Here is a 14583-nt window from a genome sequence, read left to right as displayed (position 1 = left end):
TGTACTGCAGAGTTTGTGGCGCTATATAAATAAATTAGTGATGCTGAAAAGATTCTTTTTTGGCACAGGATAGTTTTAATATTTAATTAATTAATATTTAATTACAGATGTATGCGCCGTTTCGTATGTTCCTGGAGATTCATATGTAGGTGATCAGAGCGGACGACCACAGATCATACGTGTGAGATGAAAGAAGCATTTCAAAGAATCTTTTACTAACAAAAATATTTATTCAGCTAAACACAGTATTGATGATCATCAGTGCAGAAGTCTTTTAAAAAAACAAGTTCTAGAGGCAACTCTGGGTGAACACAATTCAGAGATAGCGGCACGTGTGGCACTTTTCTATGTGCAAATCAAGTAAATGAACATCTAGCCTATCAAGTCCATGGGAACTAGCGGAATCACCGAGGTACAATTAGCCTCGTGCCTCAGTGAGGTCACTAGTTCCAAGTGAATTCATAGGCAACATTCTAATGAATATTGGTTCAGGTTACAAAATGAGAAGCTTTCAACAGAAAAAAATGAGTAATCTCTGTCTTTTCTCAATGAATGCTGCAGAATAGAGCAGGACTGAGCGTGCTGTATCCTAGATCACAGAACGACGGTCTATTAGCCTGGGAATGTAGTGATAATACACTATGCAGGCGACACCTCAAGCGTCCGTTGGGCGATATCTTGTATTCTTTCAGAAGCAGTACCCCAAGTACAAGACAGGGGGGGGGGGGTCTGTGTGTTGGTGCAGCAGGTGCAAGATATAGGCTTCACAAGGACACCAAATATTCAGACTTTGAGGTGCGGCGGAGGCAGGATCCCAATCTCTTCCCTGAGCGACTCCACGGTCTGCTCCCAGCGTTTCTCGTAGTAAAAATTAAGCACACACCGGGCACTGCGCCCACTTCGCACCGCCCAGGGAATCAGCTCTATCAATTTCTTCTTCCTCCTGCAAAACCAATCAGAGTCTAAATGCATCCTGTGACGCCCCCTACTGGCGTGATGGAAATCATCACCTGATAAAGAGAACTGTACGTATTGTTACGACATGACTGCAACGTTCTGTAATCTTACTTGGTACTGAGACGGAGAGGTCCAAACGCGGCTCCCAGAATGCACATGGGCAGTCCAGTCTGAACAGCTTCGAACCACTTCACCACGACCTCCCCTGCCGAAGAAACGGATGTGTCAGCACCGGACGGGGGTTAGATCCTGCCGGACGCGGGGGATGTGGCTGATGCCTACTCACCCAGCATGTTGGTGGGCATCCCCAGAAGCGTGTGCATAAGGTCATGAACTTCTCGGTACCGCTGGGCTACGTACGCCAGCTCCTCCTCGTCTACAAACTTCACTGGCATGCGGGTGTCAGGGGTCACACGCTGAGCAAAGCAAAATATTTGTGTCATTTCATAACACTAGGCAAAATGTTTCCGCTGCGACAATGTGAAAATCCTGAGATCAGCGGCACAGTGTTAGTATTGCTGCTTTCTAGCGCTGGGGCCTTTACTATAATTCCTATCATGGTGCTATTTTATATGGGTATAATATACTGATGATATCTAAGTAATAACACTTATCAGTACGTGATTTCACATTCCATCCAAACTGGACTGCCCCGTCAATAAATACAATTAAAACTGAAAACTTAGATACAATTTTACTATAATTTAAGGCAAACTACACAAAAAAATGTATTACCTACCTAACCTAAGTAACATTATTTTACTAATTCATTAACAAACCAAGACGCTGTAAGTCAGCCAATCACAGACAGGAAGGAGCTGAAGCTAAATTCTTGAGAGAAGAGGCAACGAATACAGAGAGAATCATTACTGGACTATAAATACTCAAAGTGATTATTGGGAAAAAGGTAATAGAGTGATAGAGAACACATAAATAAGAATCTTATATATCTCGGGAGCCAACATAGAGCTTCCTTGGAGTACTGTACTCAATACCACGGAGGCTGTGGGAAGCAGTGCGGGACATCAAGTCAACAATTTAAGACCGCTGCTTCTGTGCACAATTAATGTATTAGTTTCAGGATTAAACACTGACCCTTTCACAGTTCCACATGCTCCTCTGCATTGTTACAGGGATGCGGAAGGGTACAGAAAACTGGATGATCGTTCTTTGGGGTTCAATAGATCCAAATAATTATCCGAGAGGAGTGAAGTGGAAACGGTCATTCACCCAACTGTCTCCACTACTGTTCCTTGGATAATTATTTAGATCTATTGAACCCCGCAGAACGATCATCCAGTTTATTGACTTGGTGGTATATTTACTAAACTGCGGATTTAAAAAAGTGGAGATGTTGCCTATAGCAACCAATCAGATTCTAGCTGTCATTTTGTAGAATGTACTAAATAAATGACAGCTAGAATCTGATTGGTTGCTATAGGCAACATCTCCACTTTTTCAAACCCACAGTTTAGTAAATCTAGCCCCTGGTGTAAATCTGCCTCTTCTCTTTTACCTATACAGACCCCTCATCTGCAGCCGATTCCTCTACTCCAGCCACCTCTTGGACTGTTGGTCTCCTCCCTCATCAGATTCTGAGTCCAATTCTCCATCCAGAGATTCATTCACACAACTGACCAGGAATGGAAATATCTGGATAAGAGAACTTTTTCTATGGTTACATTTTTCAATCTAAAGCTGGCATCTGTCTGATATAAAGATCTGGGATAGATCTCCCATGAAGATTGGCACTGTCTCCTCGGAGGCGCAAAGGTATATTTACTTAACTGCGGTTTGAAAAAGTGGAGATGTTGCCTATAGCAACCAATCAGATTCTAGTTATCATTTATTTAGTACATTCTACAAAATGACAGCTAGAATCTGATTGGTTGCTATAGGCAACATCTCTACTTTTTCAAGCCCGCAGTTTAGTAAATATACTAAGTTACATATCGCTTCTCAGGTTCAAATGTTGTAGTGCACAGATCTTTATTAGGCCTAATAGATTTTAATTTACGCTACATTGGAATGGTCTTCTTAGATACATCTGTGCATTCAGTTTTCGCTAGTATCCTTGTGTATATTATATTGCTATTTCTTATTCCTATTAAAACCTTATGTCACTTTGTACACATTTCTATTTGGATTATTCGGATCACCTTGTGGGCATAATAAAAATATTTAGTACCAAAGAAACTTACATTGACATCCAAGAACCGGATGTAGTCTCTGCCGAACGTCCCATCGGGCAATTCTCGGAGCCTCTCGACATCTAGGTTAGACATCTGAATACGGGGTCGCTCTCTGCGGAAAAAAAAAAAAAAAGACAGGCTTTATGGGATGACAGGCAACCCCCAATGTTCCTATTACTCTGTTTATGTGTATTCAAATGATACCAGAGAGAGGATTTATAGTCAAGATGTTAAATATTTCAATGTGTCTCTGCTTATAGCGATGTAATTTAAAACCTTCCTACTATCCAAGGACCCCCCCAACATACTGAAGGTGTATATAAAACTCTAGAGAAACGGCCGCGGTGTATATTATAATAACAATACTATTTAATAAAGACACTCTCCTGTAATATATATTGGATATAATTGAAAACTTACTGTAGAATCTGCAGCCCCTCTGGGTCTCTTCTCATTTTTTCTCGCAGATTTAGCAAGGCCTGAGCCCCCGTGGTTTCCCCTAGAACCGCAACCATATCTGGAGATTTGAGAAATAAATCTTAGCCAGCTGCCGCTTGGGGTAACGTAAAATATAAAAGTAGAATTGTATCAAAACCTTCAGGGAAAACAAAAATGTCTTTGCAGGATATTAATTATCATCCGTATGGCATCAATTGCCGTCACTAAGTCCTAGTAAATGTCTAGGACATATATCGGCTCGTCCACATTATACGGCAGTCTGTCGGCTCGTCCACATTATACGGCAGTCTGTCGGCTCGTCCACGTTATACGACAGTCTGTCTTTTATCTGCTAACAGGTCCTTACCGTGTCTGTAGGGATCATACAAGGACATGACGGCTGAACCGGCAGACAGTAGTATCTTCTGCAGCGGATTAGTGGGAATGTGATTAGGATACAATGTACCAGATTCACGACGCTCAGAACTAAATTTACTGTCCCCCTCCTGTTCATCTGCCGATATGTTATACTCGTAGTTATTGTGTTGCCGGATCCCTGCCAAGAAAAGAAACCAATGTCAAGATATACAGGCAGATGGAAACAATTTTAACCTTTTCCAAACCTAAAGAACTAGTTAGCAACGTGGTCAAGAAGTGCGTCATAAACAAAAGGCCAACTAGTCTACCTTAAATAAGATTACACAATAAGATGAAATACCTGGTGTGATCGATGCATTGTCCACTTGTGAACTTGGCTGCCAGAATGTTGAGAACCCAGTTTATGGATTCTGATTGGTCGACGTGTGGAGTGAACGCAGCATCTGATTGGACTGGGCTTGGCTCCTTCCCAAATCAGTGCTGCGTCCACCCAACACCTCCAGCATGAGGCAGTTTGCATCGACCACCCAGTCTTCTCAACATGCTGACCACTCCTATCCTCATTTGCTATTGCTCCAGTGGCCAAGTCTAGATAATTTTGGGGACCCTACCAGAGTGCTGCATAGTGAAGCAAACTAAAGGGGGTGTCCAAAAATGAACAATATTTTAATGTAATAGTAAAATGAATGAGTCTAATAGGATCATTTACGAAACTGAAAAACTTAGACCCAGTAACGCATTTAATTTTGCACATACACAGAACACCTCCCAGTCTGACAGTGACCGGAGTACAGAGATGGTCTGCGGACAGAGCATTGCATCACTGAGAGCTGGCCACATCCTGCTTTTGGGGTCAGCTCCTGTAAAATGAACTTTGCTGACCATGGAAACTTGAAACAAAAAATAACCATTTATCATAACAAGGACAGTTATAGTTTATTCATACAGTCTGCAGGGGTAATGTCATATGCAAGATATACATCAGTAAAAAGGGGGGCTCATGAAAAGTCTAGGGGTCCTGTCACCCCCATGGTATGATAGTAACAATGTATAGAGACTCTGCAGGATAGATGGATATAGATGGATACAGATCAGTAAGAATGGATCCTGTGACCCCAGGGTGTGATAGTAACAGTGTATACAGACACTCTGCAGGATATATGGATATAGATCAGTAAGAGGGGGTCTTGTGACCCCAGGGTGTGATAGTAATAGTGTATACAAACACTCTGCAGGATAGAAGGATATAGAGCAGTAAGAAGGGGTCCTGTGACCCCAGGGTGTGATAGTAACAGTGTATACAGACACTCTGCAGGATAGATGGCTATAGGTCAGTAAGGGGTCCTGTGACCCCAGGGTGTGATAGTAACAGTATATACAGACACTCTGCAGGATAGATGGATATAGATCAGTAAGAGGGGTCCTGTCACCCCAAGGTGTGATAGTAACAGTGTATACAGACACTCTGCAGGATAGATATATAGATCAGTAAGAGGGGGTCCTGTGACCCCAGGGTGTGATAGTAACAGTGTATACAGACACTCTGCAGGATAGATATATAGATCAGTAAGAGGGGGTCCTGTGACCCCAGGGTGTGATAGTAACAGTGTATACAGACACTCTGCAGGATAGATGGCTATAGGTCAGTAAGGGGTCCTGTGACCCCAGGGTGTGATAGTAACAGTATATACACACACTCTGCAGGATAGATATATAGATCAGTAAGAGGGGGTCCTGTCACCCCAAGGTGTGATAGTAACAGTGTATACAGACACTCTGCAGGATACATGGATATAGATCAGTAAGAGGGGGTCCTGTCACCCCAAGGTGTGATAGTAACAGTGTATACAGACACTCTGCAGGATAGATGGATATAGATCAGTAAGAGGGGGTCCTGTGACCCCAGGGTGTGATAGTAACAGTGTATACAGACACTCTGCAGGATAGATATATAGATCAGTAAGAGGGGGTCCTGTGACCCCAGGGTGTGATAGTAACAGTGTATACAGACACTCTGCAGAATACATGGATATAGATCAGTAAGAGGGGTCCTGTCACCCCAAGGTGTGATAGTAACAGTGTATACAGACACTCTGCAGGATAGATATATAGATCAGTAAGAGGGGGTCCTGTGACCCCAGGGTGTGATAGTAACAGTGTATACAGACACTCTGCAGGATAGATGGCTATAGGTCAGTAAGGGGTCCTGTGACCCCAGGGTGTGATAGTAACAGTGTATACAGACACTCTGCAGGATAGATGGATATAGAAGTGTCTGTGACCCAGGATCACAGTTGATAACCTGAAGGTTATGGGGACATGGCAGAGCAGACTTGCCTGTGAATATGGGAGCAGCAGCTCTCAGGTTCCTCCATGCAGGAGCCAGCAGCAGCCCTCTCACCATCATCCCCATGTCCTCCCTATACCCTACCCAGAGAACCTGGGACTTGTAGTCCAGCAGCAGGAAGAGACAGACACTTGTCTACGGGTGCAGGTTGGGATCATAAGGCGCCACCTAGTGGCCGGACTGGGGACTGCAGCTAAGTGATAGTCTGCAGACAGAGCATTGCACCCCAGGGTTACATCAGTGACCGTGGGCACTACATATGACGTCATTGTGACCCGTTACCAGGACAACCGAGGTTCGCTGTCATTCAAAGGGTTACTGTGTTCTTGTTTAGGAGCTGGTTACATCAGCCAATGGGTGGGAAGAGTCACAAGACCCCACGCAGCAACCTTAGCCAATGAGAGTCCCGCGATTCACGGCATGGCTTTGTCATTTAGCCAATCAGCAGTTCAATCCAGGGAACCAATCGGCGCATCGCCTTCTACAGCGAAGTAGCCAATCAGCGCCCTGTATGGCGTTAAACCCCAGTCTTCCAGATCTTTCCTCAGGACACAGCCAATCAGGGTGACGGAAGACCCCTGGCCAATCGGCGTCCGGTGCTGGGTGATTGATGGGTGTCGCTAAGCAATGAGGGCGTCGAGGGGGCGGGGCTGCAGAGTTTGCATCGGGTCTGTGGGGTTCGGACTTAGTGAAGCGTCTGGAGAGGAAGCGGAGACATGGCGGAGAGTGACTGGGACACCGTGACCGTGCTGAGGAAGAAGGGCCCGACCGCCGCGCAGGCCAAGTCCAAGCAGGTAACGTCTGTCCGGCAGGAGGCGCTGCTGGTAGGCCCGGGCCTCTGAGCGTGAGAGAGTCACCAGCAGGGGGGTAACATCCAACCTGCCCGGAGGAGACCCCTCAGACACGTGTGTGAGGGGAGGGGCTTCATCTCAGGTGGTCAGTCATCACATGTATGTAATGTGTGTATCATGTATGTATCATGTGTGCGTGTATGTATCCTCTCTCGTGTTCATGGGTGTCTGTAGGCTCAAACTGTACCCTGGAAGGAATTATATAGTGTTAGTTCTTCTACTTTCCTTACAACAAACCTAGACAGCCTGTGGTCCCAGGTGCTGGGGAACTACAGGTCCCAGGTGCTGGGGAACTACAGGTCCCAGGTGCTGGGGAACTACAGGTCCCAGGTGCTGGGGAACTACAGGTCCCAGGTGCTGGGGAACTACAGGTCCCAGGTGCTGGGGAACTACAGGTCCCAGGTGCTGGGGAACTACAGGTCCCAGGTGCTGGGGAACTACAGGATCCAGCATTGGCAGCACGGTGGCTCAGTGGTTAGCATTTCTGCCTCACAGCATTGGGGTCATGAGTTTGATTCACAACCATGGCCTTATCTGTGTGGAGTTTGTATGTTCTCCCCATGTCTGCGTGGGTTTCCTCCGGGTGCTCCGGCTTCCTCCCACACTCCAAAACATACTGTTGGGTTAATTGGCTGCTATCAAAATTGACCCTAGTCTGTGTGTCTGTCTGTGTGTGTGTGTCTATATTAGGGAATTTAGACTGTAAGCTCCAATGGGGCAGGGACTGATGTGAATGAGTTCTCTGTACAGCGCTGCAGAATAAGTGGTGCTATATAAATAAATGATGATGATGCCCAACCAGCCAGTAACTTTTAAAGTTTCACAGCAGCTGACAAGCCACCATTGCCCCCTCCTTTGACCCCTACAGTATGGCTGCTGTCCTGCACAGTTCAGCTGTGAGTAAACAGCAGGAGGTTTGAGTGTGAATCTTATATACAGACAGTAATTGAAGGGGGATATATATTCAGTATACATGACCTATTTGCTTTTATTGTGATTGTATCTGCAGATTTCTAGAAAAGATATGTTGTTCTTCAGAGGATTCTATGTAACACGTGTTTTAAACAGTCAGTTAAGTGATAATTCAGCATTAATGCCAGTATTATGCTATTTTACACTGTAAATTCAATACACCAGACTCCAGCAGAATGTTGTTTTGTTCTGTACTTTCCCATGTGGGAGGTGACTGGGAAGGGAGGTGTCCTGGCAGTGACATAGTAAAGTACTAATGCCCATCTGCAGACTAATATATGATGTAGATGTTTGGTTAGTTGCTGTGTCAGCTGTTTGCTCTCAGGCCTTGGAGAACCTGGCTGTATGTTGCCAGCAGCTGGATTGTTATGTCTGGTCCTGCTCAATGCAGGATAATGAGCTATAATTGTCTCCTATTATATGTGCTGGGCACACATCTATGCAATGATCATGCAGATCACACAATTTACCAATGCTTGTTCAGATCTTGCAAGAGTCTGTATGATCCCACGATCATGTTTATTGTATGTCTACTGTTTGGCTGTAATTGTGACACTGGTCTGAATTGGGACTGTGAATATCTGATTCTTATTACTGGGATACATTGTAACAGATTTCATTTGTATGGGATCAAAGGCGACAGTAGTTTGGGCGACAGGTGTAAAACTATGACTTCTATTTGTATTTATGAAGTAGCCTGTGTGTGTGTATAGGGGCTTTGTTGCACATTTGCTTTGTAAAATGTGTTTTTTCTAAGTGTAATACATTGTCTCCTACAGTCACTGCAGAGGATGGTTAATAGCAGTCATCTAACTTAAGATATCTGACAAGTATGGTGGATAGTCTGTTTGTTTCATACTTCTGCCTGTATCATGTGGGTGAATGCTGACATTTCTTCCAGTTTATTCTCTTCTGCTGGAGCCTATCACAGTAATACAAAGTACAGTATTCTGAGTTTGGTCATATAAACTGCCTTTATTAGGTTGATACTTGCTGTGCATTTGTTAGTGAATATGTCCTCATCTCAGTATTTATTATAGGAAAAAGTCTTGCACCCTGTGTGTTATGAAACACGTGTGGCCTTCATGATATGATCTGCCAAACAGATGACTTCAGATATACTTAGTTTTACCAATTTAACACACTGCATCTTGCGGTGGAAAACACTTGTTTTTCAGGACAATTTCACTCACTTATTTAATACATACGATTGAGAGATGTGAGCAGTTTATGGAGTTTTGTTTTTTTATGATTGTGACTTTGTGTCTTACAGGCAATTGTTGCTGCTCAGAGAAGAGGGGAGGATGTGGAGACTTCTAAAAAATGTAAGCTTGAAAAATTACCGAATAAAATGAACCTTTGTCCTGTTCAGAGCTTGCAGCGCCAATGAAGTGATGATTTTTAGTTAAAGTAAACTGGGTCTCCTCAGTAAGAAGCTATTTTCCAGTATCTGTAAAGTTGGCATCTTCAAATATTGTAACTCTGGAAAGGTTGCAATGACCAGACTGGTTGGAGCAGACATCTGTCAGCTGAATAGATGAACTTTCTTTGCAGCCTGTGCTTTCAAGCCTCTCCAGGCTTTCGCCATTACGTGCAAGGACAGGAGTGCCTGGCTTGTAAACCATGGGTGTGTCAGTCTTGCTTTTCTTGGGAGTTCTGATTGCTATTTGTAGTTTAAAGCCAAATGGCCCACTATGTTTACATTATGACATAGGAGCTTCTGTGTAGCGAGGTGCAGTGCTAGCATGTTGCTTTTTTGCTACATTCACACCACTTTGCTATAACCCCACCCTCTGTGTGAATAAAATGTCACGTGAGCATGCCTACATGTTGCTGGCTTTTGTCGCAGGGTCTGCAGGACAGAACAAGCAGCACACAATCACCAAGAACACAGCCAAGCTGGACAGAGAAACAGAGGAACTGCATCATGACAGAGTTCCGCTAGAAGTGGGGAAAGTCATCCAGCAGGGCCGGCAGAGCAAAGGGTTAACACAGAAGGATTTGGCCACCGTAAGCACTTTACCAAAAACATCCATTGGGGTTTCGTTTGTACAAAAAAGGGACTTTTCGTACAAACTTTTTGTAGCTATAAGTTTTTCTATAAATATTTACACCAGGCCTCTGCAACCTGTGGCTCTCTGGTTGTGAAACTAACAGCCCCAGCATGCTTTGCCAGCTATCTGCCAGGGTATGCTGGGTCTTGTAGTTTCACAGCACCCGAAGAGTCCAAGGTTGTCCAACCCTGATATACACCACTTTAAAGTAATGTTTAAGTCATGTAAGGTAAGATGTTCAATTATCAGGTGAATGGGCATGGTTTAGATTACCTCTGTCTTTATAGCATTAATATTGTGTAAAATAAAAAATACTCCAAATATATAATGAAAACCGCTGCCACAGTTGATGCCACGGGTATTTGTTTGTTTTGTTTCGTCTTAGAACACTTGAAAAGTATATTTTGACATCCATAGACTTTGTATAACACCGAAAATGTAAATTAAAGAAAAATCCAAATTTGTGATAGACGTGGGTATAATTCTTCTAAAAATCCTTACACTTTGTGTTTTGTTTCTAATTTTACTCTCCTTTTTCTGGCTATAATACGAATGTGCTGTCTGTTGAAGAACCTAGTTATCGGCTCTGTTCAGGGAAACATTAATGTTTGTCTCTCGTTTTACAGAGAATTAACGAGAAGCCCCAGGTGATTGCAGATTACGAGAGCGGAAAAGCTATTCCAAGTAACCAAGTCATGGGGAAGATCGAGAGAGCAATTGGTGAGTCTGCGATATGTGCATTACATGAAGATCTGATCATATGGAGCAAGATCTCTTGTCCCCCCCCCCCCCCCCAGCCACTGAATAGCTTTCCATGAGGTCCATCTTATCCAAATTATGTGGTTACATAGAGCACCCATTGTAGAGGCCTGCTAGTACCACTAGATTTCAGTTTTGATGGTATATTCTGCAATTTCCCAGTGTTAATGTTGTCTGGACATGTACAGAGTCTATCTCCATGAATAATATGGCATTACATCATATGTTGTCAGCAACTACATGTTTGGGGATTAGCTTGCTGATTAATGTTGTGTAGGTGGGATTTAAACTGCAAATTATTCCAATATGAATAGAAATTGGAGTAATAACTTATTTGAAAGTAAATGGCGTTTCGGTTGTTGATCATTCGTATAAGTACTGCCTTAGTGTATCACTCTCTCCGGATCTGGCGGCCCAGTATGTATTATATGACCTTTATAACAATCATCATTAGTAGACTGCTAACACGACCTTCCCCTGTGATAAGTACAACTACTTTATGCTACATCCAGAGAGGCTATTTAGTGTTAATTGTTTACATGTTGCATTCATATGGCTAATTTTGTCATTTTAGCTCAAATTTGCAGCAAATGGCTGTGTATAGACCCAAAACAAGCGCTATCCTCAACTGTGGTCTAATAGGTCTCAGTAGGCAGATGGGTAGTTTAAAGATAGGTAATGAAGACGGGGCGGACAATGACTGTGATGTGTGTGCAGTCATTGTTAGTTTGCACTAATAGAGCACAATTAATCTGATCTCTCAAGTTTTGTCATAAACATTTGGTCAAATTACACATCGGTCCAAGCTGCCCGTGGGCACCTTAAGACCACAGCGTTATCCCATAGTGTCCCCACAGTCTTACCATGTAAATTCTTTACTATCCTACTGTTTATACCCAGCAGCATGCTATTTTGATATTATTTATCATACAGCAGCGGTTTCTGTGTGTGTAATATGTACGCTGGTCTTTATTTACTAATAGAAGATCCTGTTTTATCCAAGATTTTAGTATGTCGGCAAAGCTTAAATTTGTCCCCGATATACAGTAATAAAGAATCTGGTCACCCCTGTATAACGTGTGCTATCAACGTCTGCCTTGCATTCTATGTGTGTTCATGAATCCTTCTATTCATTTTTGATTTTTGGTCCATTTGGTGGTTCTTCCAATGGAAATTACAGCCTTGTCTCTCGCCTTATGCCCCTCGCCTCACCCTGGGGTCCTGGTCACAACCCCCGTGATATAGTGATCAGGCAGAGATCCGCCACCTGTTGCTCTGCTGTGATCTTCAGCGATGCCGCATGCTGTATAAGCTGCCTGCTCCATGGACACTTAGATTAAAACGGAGTTTCCGCTGGAGAGAGGCTATATAAGGGGAGGAGCTTCTGGGTTTGTGCAAGCCTCAAATTAAGGGGGAAATTCAATTTGCGGAGCACGGAGACGTCCGGCTGCGCACATTGCTCACAGTTACAGTAGGGATCTGCGCTCCTTTTTCTGCGCACCTCTAATGGGTGGGAGGGGGAAAAAATGAGCTGTGATTCCTGCCATAACATCGGCACAAGGTGTCTCCACGGACGTTCTGGAAACGCCTCGCGTTGTATTAAATCACCCCCCCCCCCCCCCCAAGTGCCTACTACTGCATCCAGCCTACTATAACCCAAGGTAGCAGTGTCGCCCAAATAGGAAGAAAGAGAAATATGGCCTCTGCTCCCAATTAGAAGGATGTTTATTCTACCACAAAGCACATTCTGTTTCCTACAAATAAACTAGTTAACGTTTGACATAAATCCTCTAAAAACCAACTTCAGAGTATTCCTTTAACTGGACGTCTAATAACTCCAACTCCTTGCTAACTGTCTTACAGGTCTGAAGTTACGTGGAAGGGACATTGGAAAACCCCTCGAAGCCGTCCCAAAAGCCAAATGAAAACAAAGCCTCGAAATCAGTGAACCCCAGCTGATCTCGCCAGTCTGTCTTACCAGCGGACTGGGACTCCATATTGCCAATCCTGAATACTTGGGGGGTTTTGGACTGTACTAGATGGGAGAGACTGTACACAATCTGTCCAAAAAATAATAATTAGCACATTTCTTCCATATCTAAAACATGAACCGCAAAGTTTCTGCCAGGACCGGCAGATTATAATTTATGGCCGGTGAATTTGAGGCCTAGTTAATTCGCCTTTCGTTGTTTCCCATGTGCAGTGGGGTTGCTTTTTTTTCTTTTTTTTTTTTTAAATTCTATTGCAGAAAACCAGAGGAACAGTCCCTAAATTTATATACGTTCTCACATCATTTCTTGTATGTAATTGTAAAATAAAAATTGTTATCCTTCTTCACCTGAACGAGTCCCCCGGAGTACCTTTCAATCAACTAACTCAGTGTGCGTCTGGGTCCTTTAAAAAACCAGTAAAGACAAAATGTATGTGAAGGAATGTACTTAGAATTAGTCAGTAACATCTCTACATCAGACCTGTTGTCGCTGTCATTCCTCCTTTTGATGGTTTCATTCCCCTGGCTGAGTGCTTGACTACAATAGTGAAGTAAATGGACCACTGAATACCTGTTATAGCCATTTTAACGCTTCCACTCAGGTGTTTTGCTGTGAAGTATTCCTTTTGGTTTTAATTTTTAGAGTTTACATTGGAGTATTGGGGACAGGCCAGCTTGGGCAATAATATTTTTTTCAATATTGAAATACGTTATGCTGTTAATGGGATTTTAATGCACTTTCCCAATGATAATAAATGGAGATGCCTGGGTCTGTGCAGCCATAAATTTGTGGCAATTGGATGCACACCTTTTTGTGTCTGTGTAATGAGGATACTGAGGTGCGCTTTCAAACATTTTCATTGGAGATTGTTCTCAAAATTGAAGCCATTTTCAGGTTTTTTTTAAAAAATGTTTGCGAATTTGCTTTGTTCAGTGTTTTAAAGGGGTTGACCACTTTTGGACATCAGACATCGAAGTCCTAGACCTTCCCTTCTCTATGGAGCAAATACCTCCACCATTCACTCCAAAAGTGCTGGATAATCCCTTTCGAAATTATAGAACTTATTCGTATAACCTCTTACCCACTGAGCCTCACTAACCATCACCACCAATATTCAATATATTGGTGTCCAGGACTATCAGAAAAGTAACAAGATTACAGAAAAGCAAGTGCAATGAGATTGTAGGATTGTTCTAACAAACATGCGCGTACCACAAAACGCCCAAGTGTGTGTAATTTATTTCTGAAGGATTACAGACTGTAAAGGAAACATGCTGATTTATTGTCTTCTCATGTCGAGAACAATTGTGAGAGTGCGGACCATGATCCGTGTGGCCTATGTACGGTAGAGGATCCCTGGTATTGAAGTTACTGGAAGTTGACCTTGTTCCACAATCATTGGTCAGATATGGTGGACGCAGCGTCTTCATTCTGCAAGAAAATATAAGTTATGTTGGGAAACCTGGATAATGGGTATAATAGGTGTATTGGCCTTCAGTCACCCCCTTCATAAAGTGGTCTTGTCTTCTACACATGGTAGATGCAGCAATTTTGTGGGTTGAATCGATAATTTAGCCTGTTCATTCACCAGGAACTGGTGACATTACTGAATTGATAGGCTGCATTCTTGACCCAGAAAACAGC

At 43.3% G+C, this 14583-nt stretch overlaps 3 protein-coding genes across 4 annotated transcripts in view; 1 reads left to right on the top strand and 2 right to left on the bottom strand.

The window, feature by feature from the left end:
- Positions 1 to 208: 208 nt before the first annotated feature.
- On the bottom strand, positions 209 to 6842 carry COQ4 (coenzyme Q4). 2 transcript variants are annotated; one of them, XM_075185375.1, is made up of 7 exons: positions 6303 to 6842; positions 3955 to 4143; positions 3570 to 3666; positions 3159 to 3261; positions 1244 to 1373; positions 1069 to 1162; positions 209 to 943 (listed from the first exon to the last, which is right to left on the bottom strand). In XM_075185375.1, the coding sequence occupies exons 1-7, from the start codon at positions 6376 to 6378 to the stop codon at positions 784 to 786; spliced, it is 849 nt and encodes a 282-aa protein (XP_075041476.1). In that variant the 5' UTR covers positions 6379 to 6842; the 3' UTR covers positions 209 to 783. The 2 variants fall into 2 exon arrangements, with proteins under 2 accessions (XP_075041476.1, XP_075041477.1); XM_075185376.1 differs by having other exon boundaries at positions 6595 to 6841.
- A 109-nt stretch (positions 6843 to 6951) lies between these two features.
- On the top strand, positions 6952 to 13291 carry EDF1 (endothelial differentiation related factor 1). The gene is made up of 5 exons (XM_075185378.1): positions 6952 to 7106; positions 9409 to 9460; positions 9985 to 10145; positions 10816 to 10909; positions 12812 to 13291. The coding sequence occupies exons 1-5, from the start codon at positions 7029 to 7031 to the stop codon at positions 12871 to 12873; spliced, it is 447 nt and encodes a 148-aa protein (XP_075041479.1). The 5' UTR covers positions 6952 to 7028; the 3' UTR covers positions 12874 to 13291.
- Positions 13292 to 14127: 836 nt separating this feature from the next.
- MAMDC4 (MAM domain containing 4) overlaps positions 14128 to 14583 on the bottom strand; it is a 35573-nt gene continuing 35117 nt past the window's right edge. Inside the window, exon 30 of the mRNA XM_075186308.1 lies at positions 14128 to 14370. Within this exon, the coding sequence (XP_075042409.1) occupies positions 14335 to 14370 (36 nt within the window). The 3' untranslated portion in view covers positions 14128 to 14334. The remainder of the gene's footprint in view (positions 14371 to 14583) is intronic.

This window comes from Mixophyes fleayi, chromosome 9 (genome assembly GCF_038048845.1).
Source record: "Mixophyes fleayi isolate aMixFle1 chromosome 9, aMixFle1.hap1, whole genome shotgun sequence".
NCBI lineage: Eukaryota > Metazoa > Chordata > Amphibia > Anura > Limnodynastidae > Mixophyes > Mixophyes fleayi.
Note: the sequence above shows the minus strand (reverse complement) of the source record. Positions and strands in the feature narration are given on the sequence as shown.

Bases quoted from the DNA above. Each gene is read 5' to 3' on its own strand.
- COQ4 (XM_075185375.1), bottom strand. From the start codon at position 6,378: ATGGGGATGATGGTGAGAGGGCTGCTGCTGGCTCCTGCATGGAGGAAC. The intron at 3,667-3,954 runs GTAAGGACCTGT...TCAAATCTCCAG, and splicing joins GTATGATCCCTACAGACACG to ATATGGTTGCGGTTCTAGGG. The intron at 1,374-3,158 runs GTAAGTTTCTTT...TGCTTTGCTCAG, and splicing joins TCCGGTTCTTGGATGTCAAT to CGTGTGACCCCTGACACCCG.
- EDF1 (XM_075185378.1), top strand. From the start codon at position 7,029: ATGGCGGAGAGTGACTGGGACACCGTGACCGTGCTGAGGAAGAAGGGC. The intron at 7,107-9,408 runs GTAACGTCTGTC...TGTGTCTTACAG, and splicing joins CGCAGGCCAAGTCCAAGCAG to GCAATTGTTGCTGCTCAGAG. The intron at 10,910-12,811 runs GTGAGTCTGCGA...ACTGTCTTACAG, and splicing joins GAAGATCGAGAGAGCAATTG to GTCTGAAGTTACGTGGAAGG.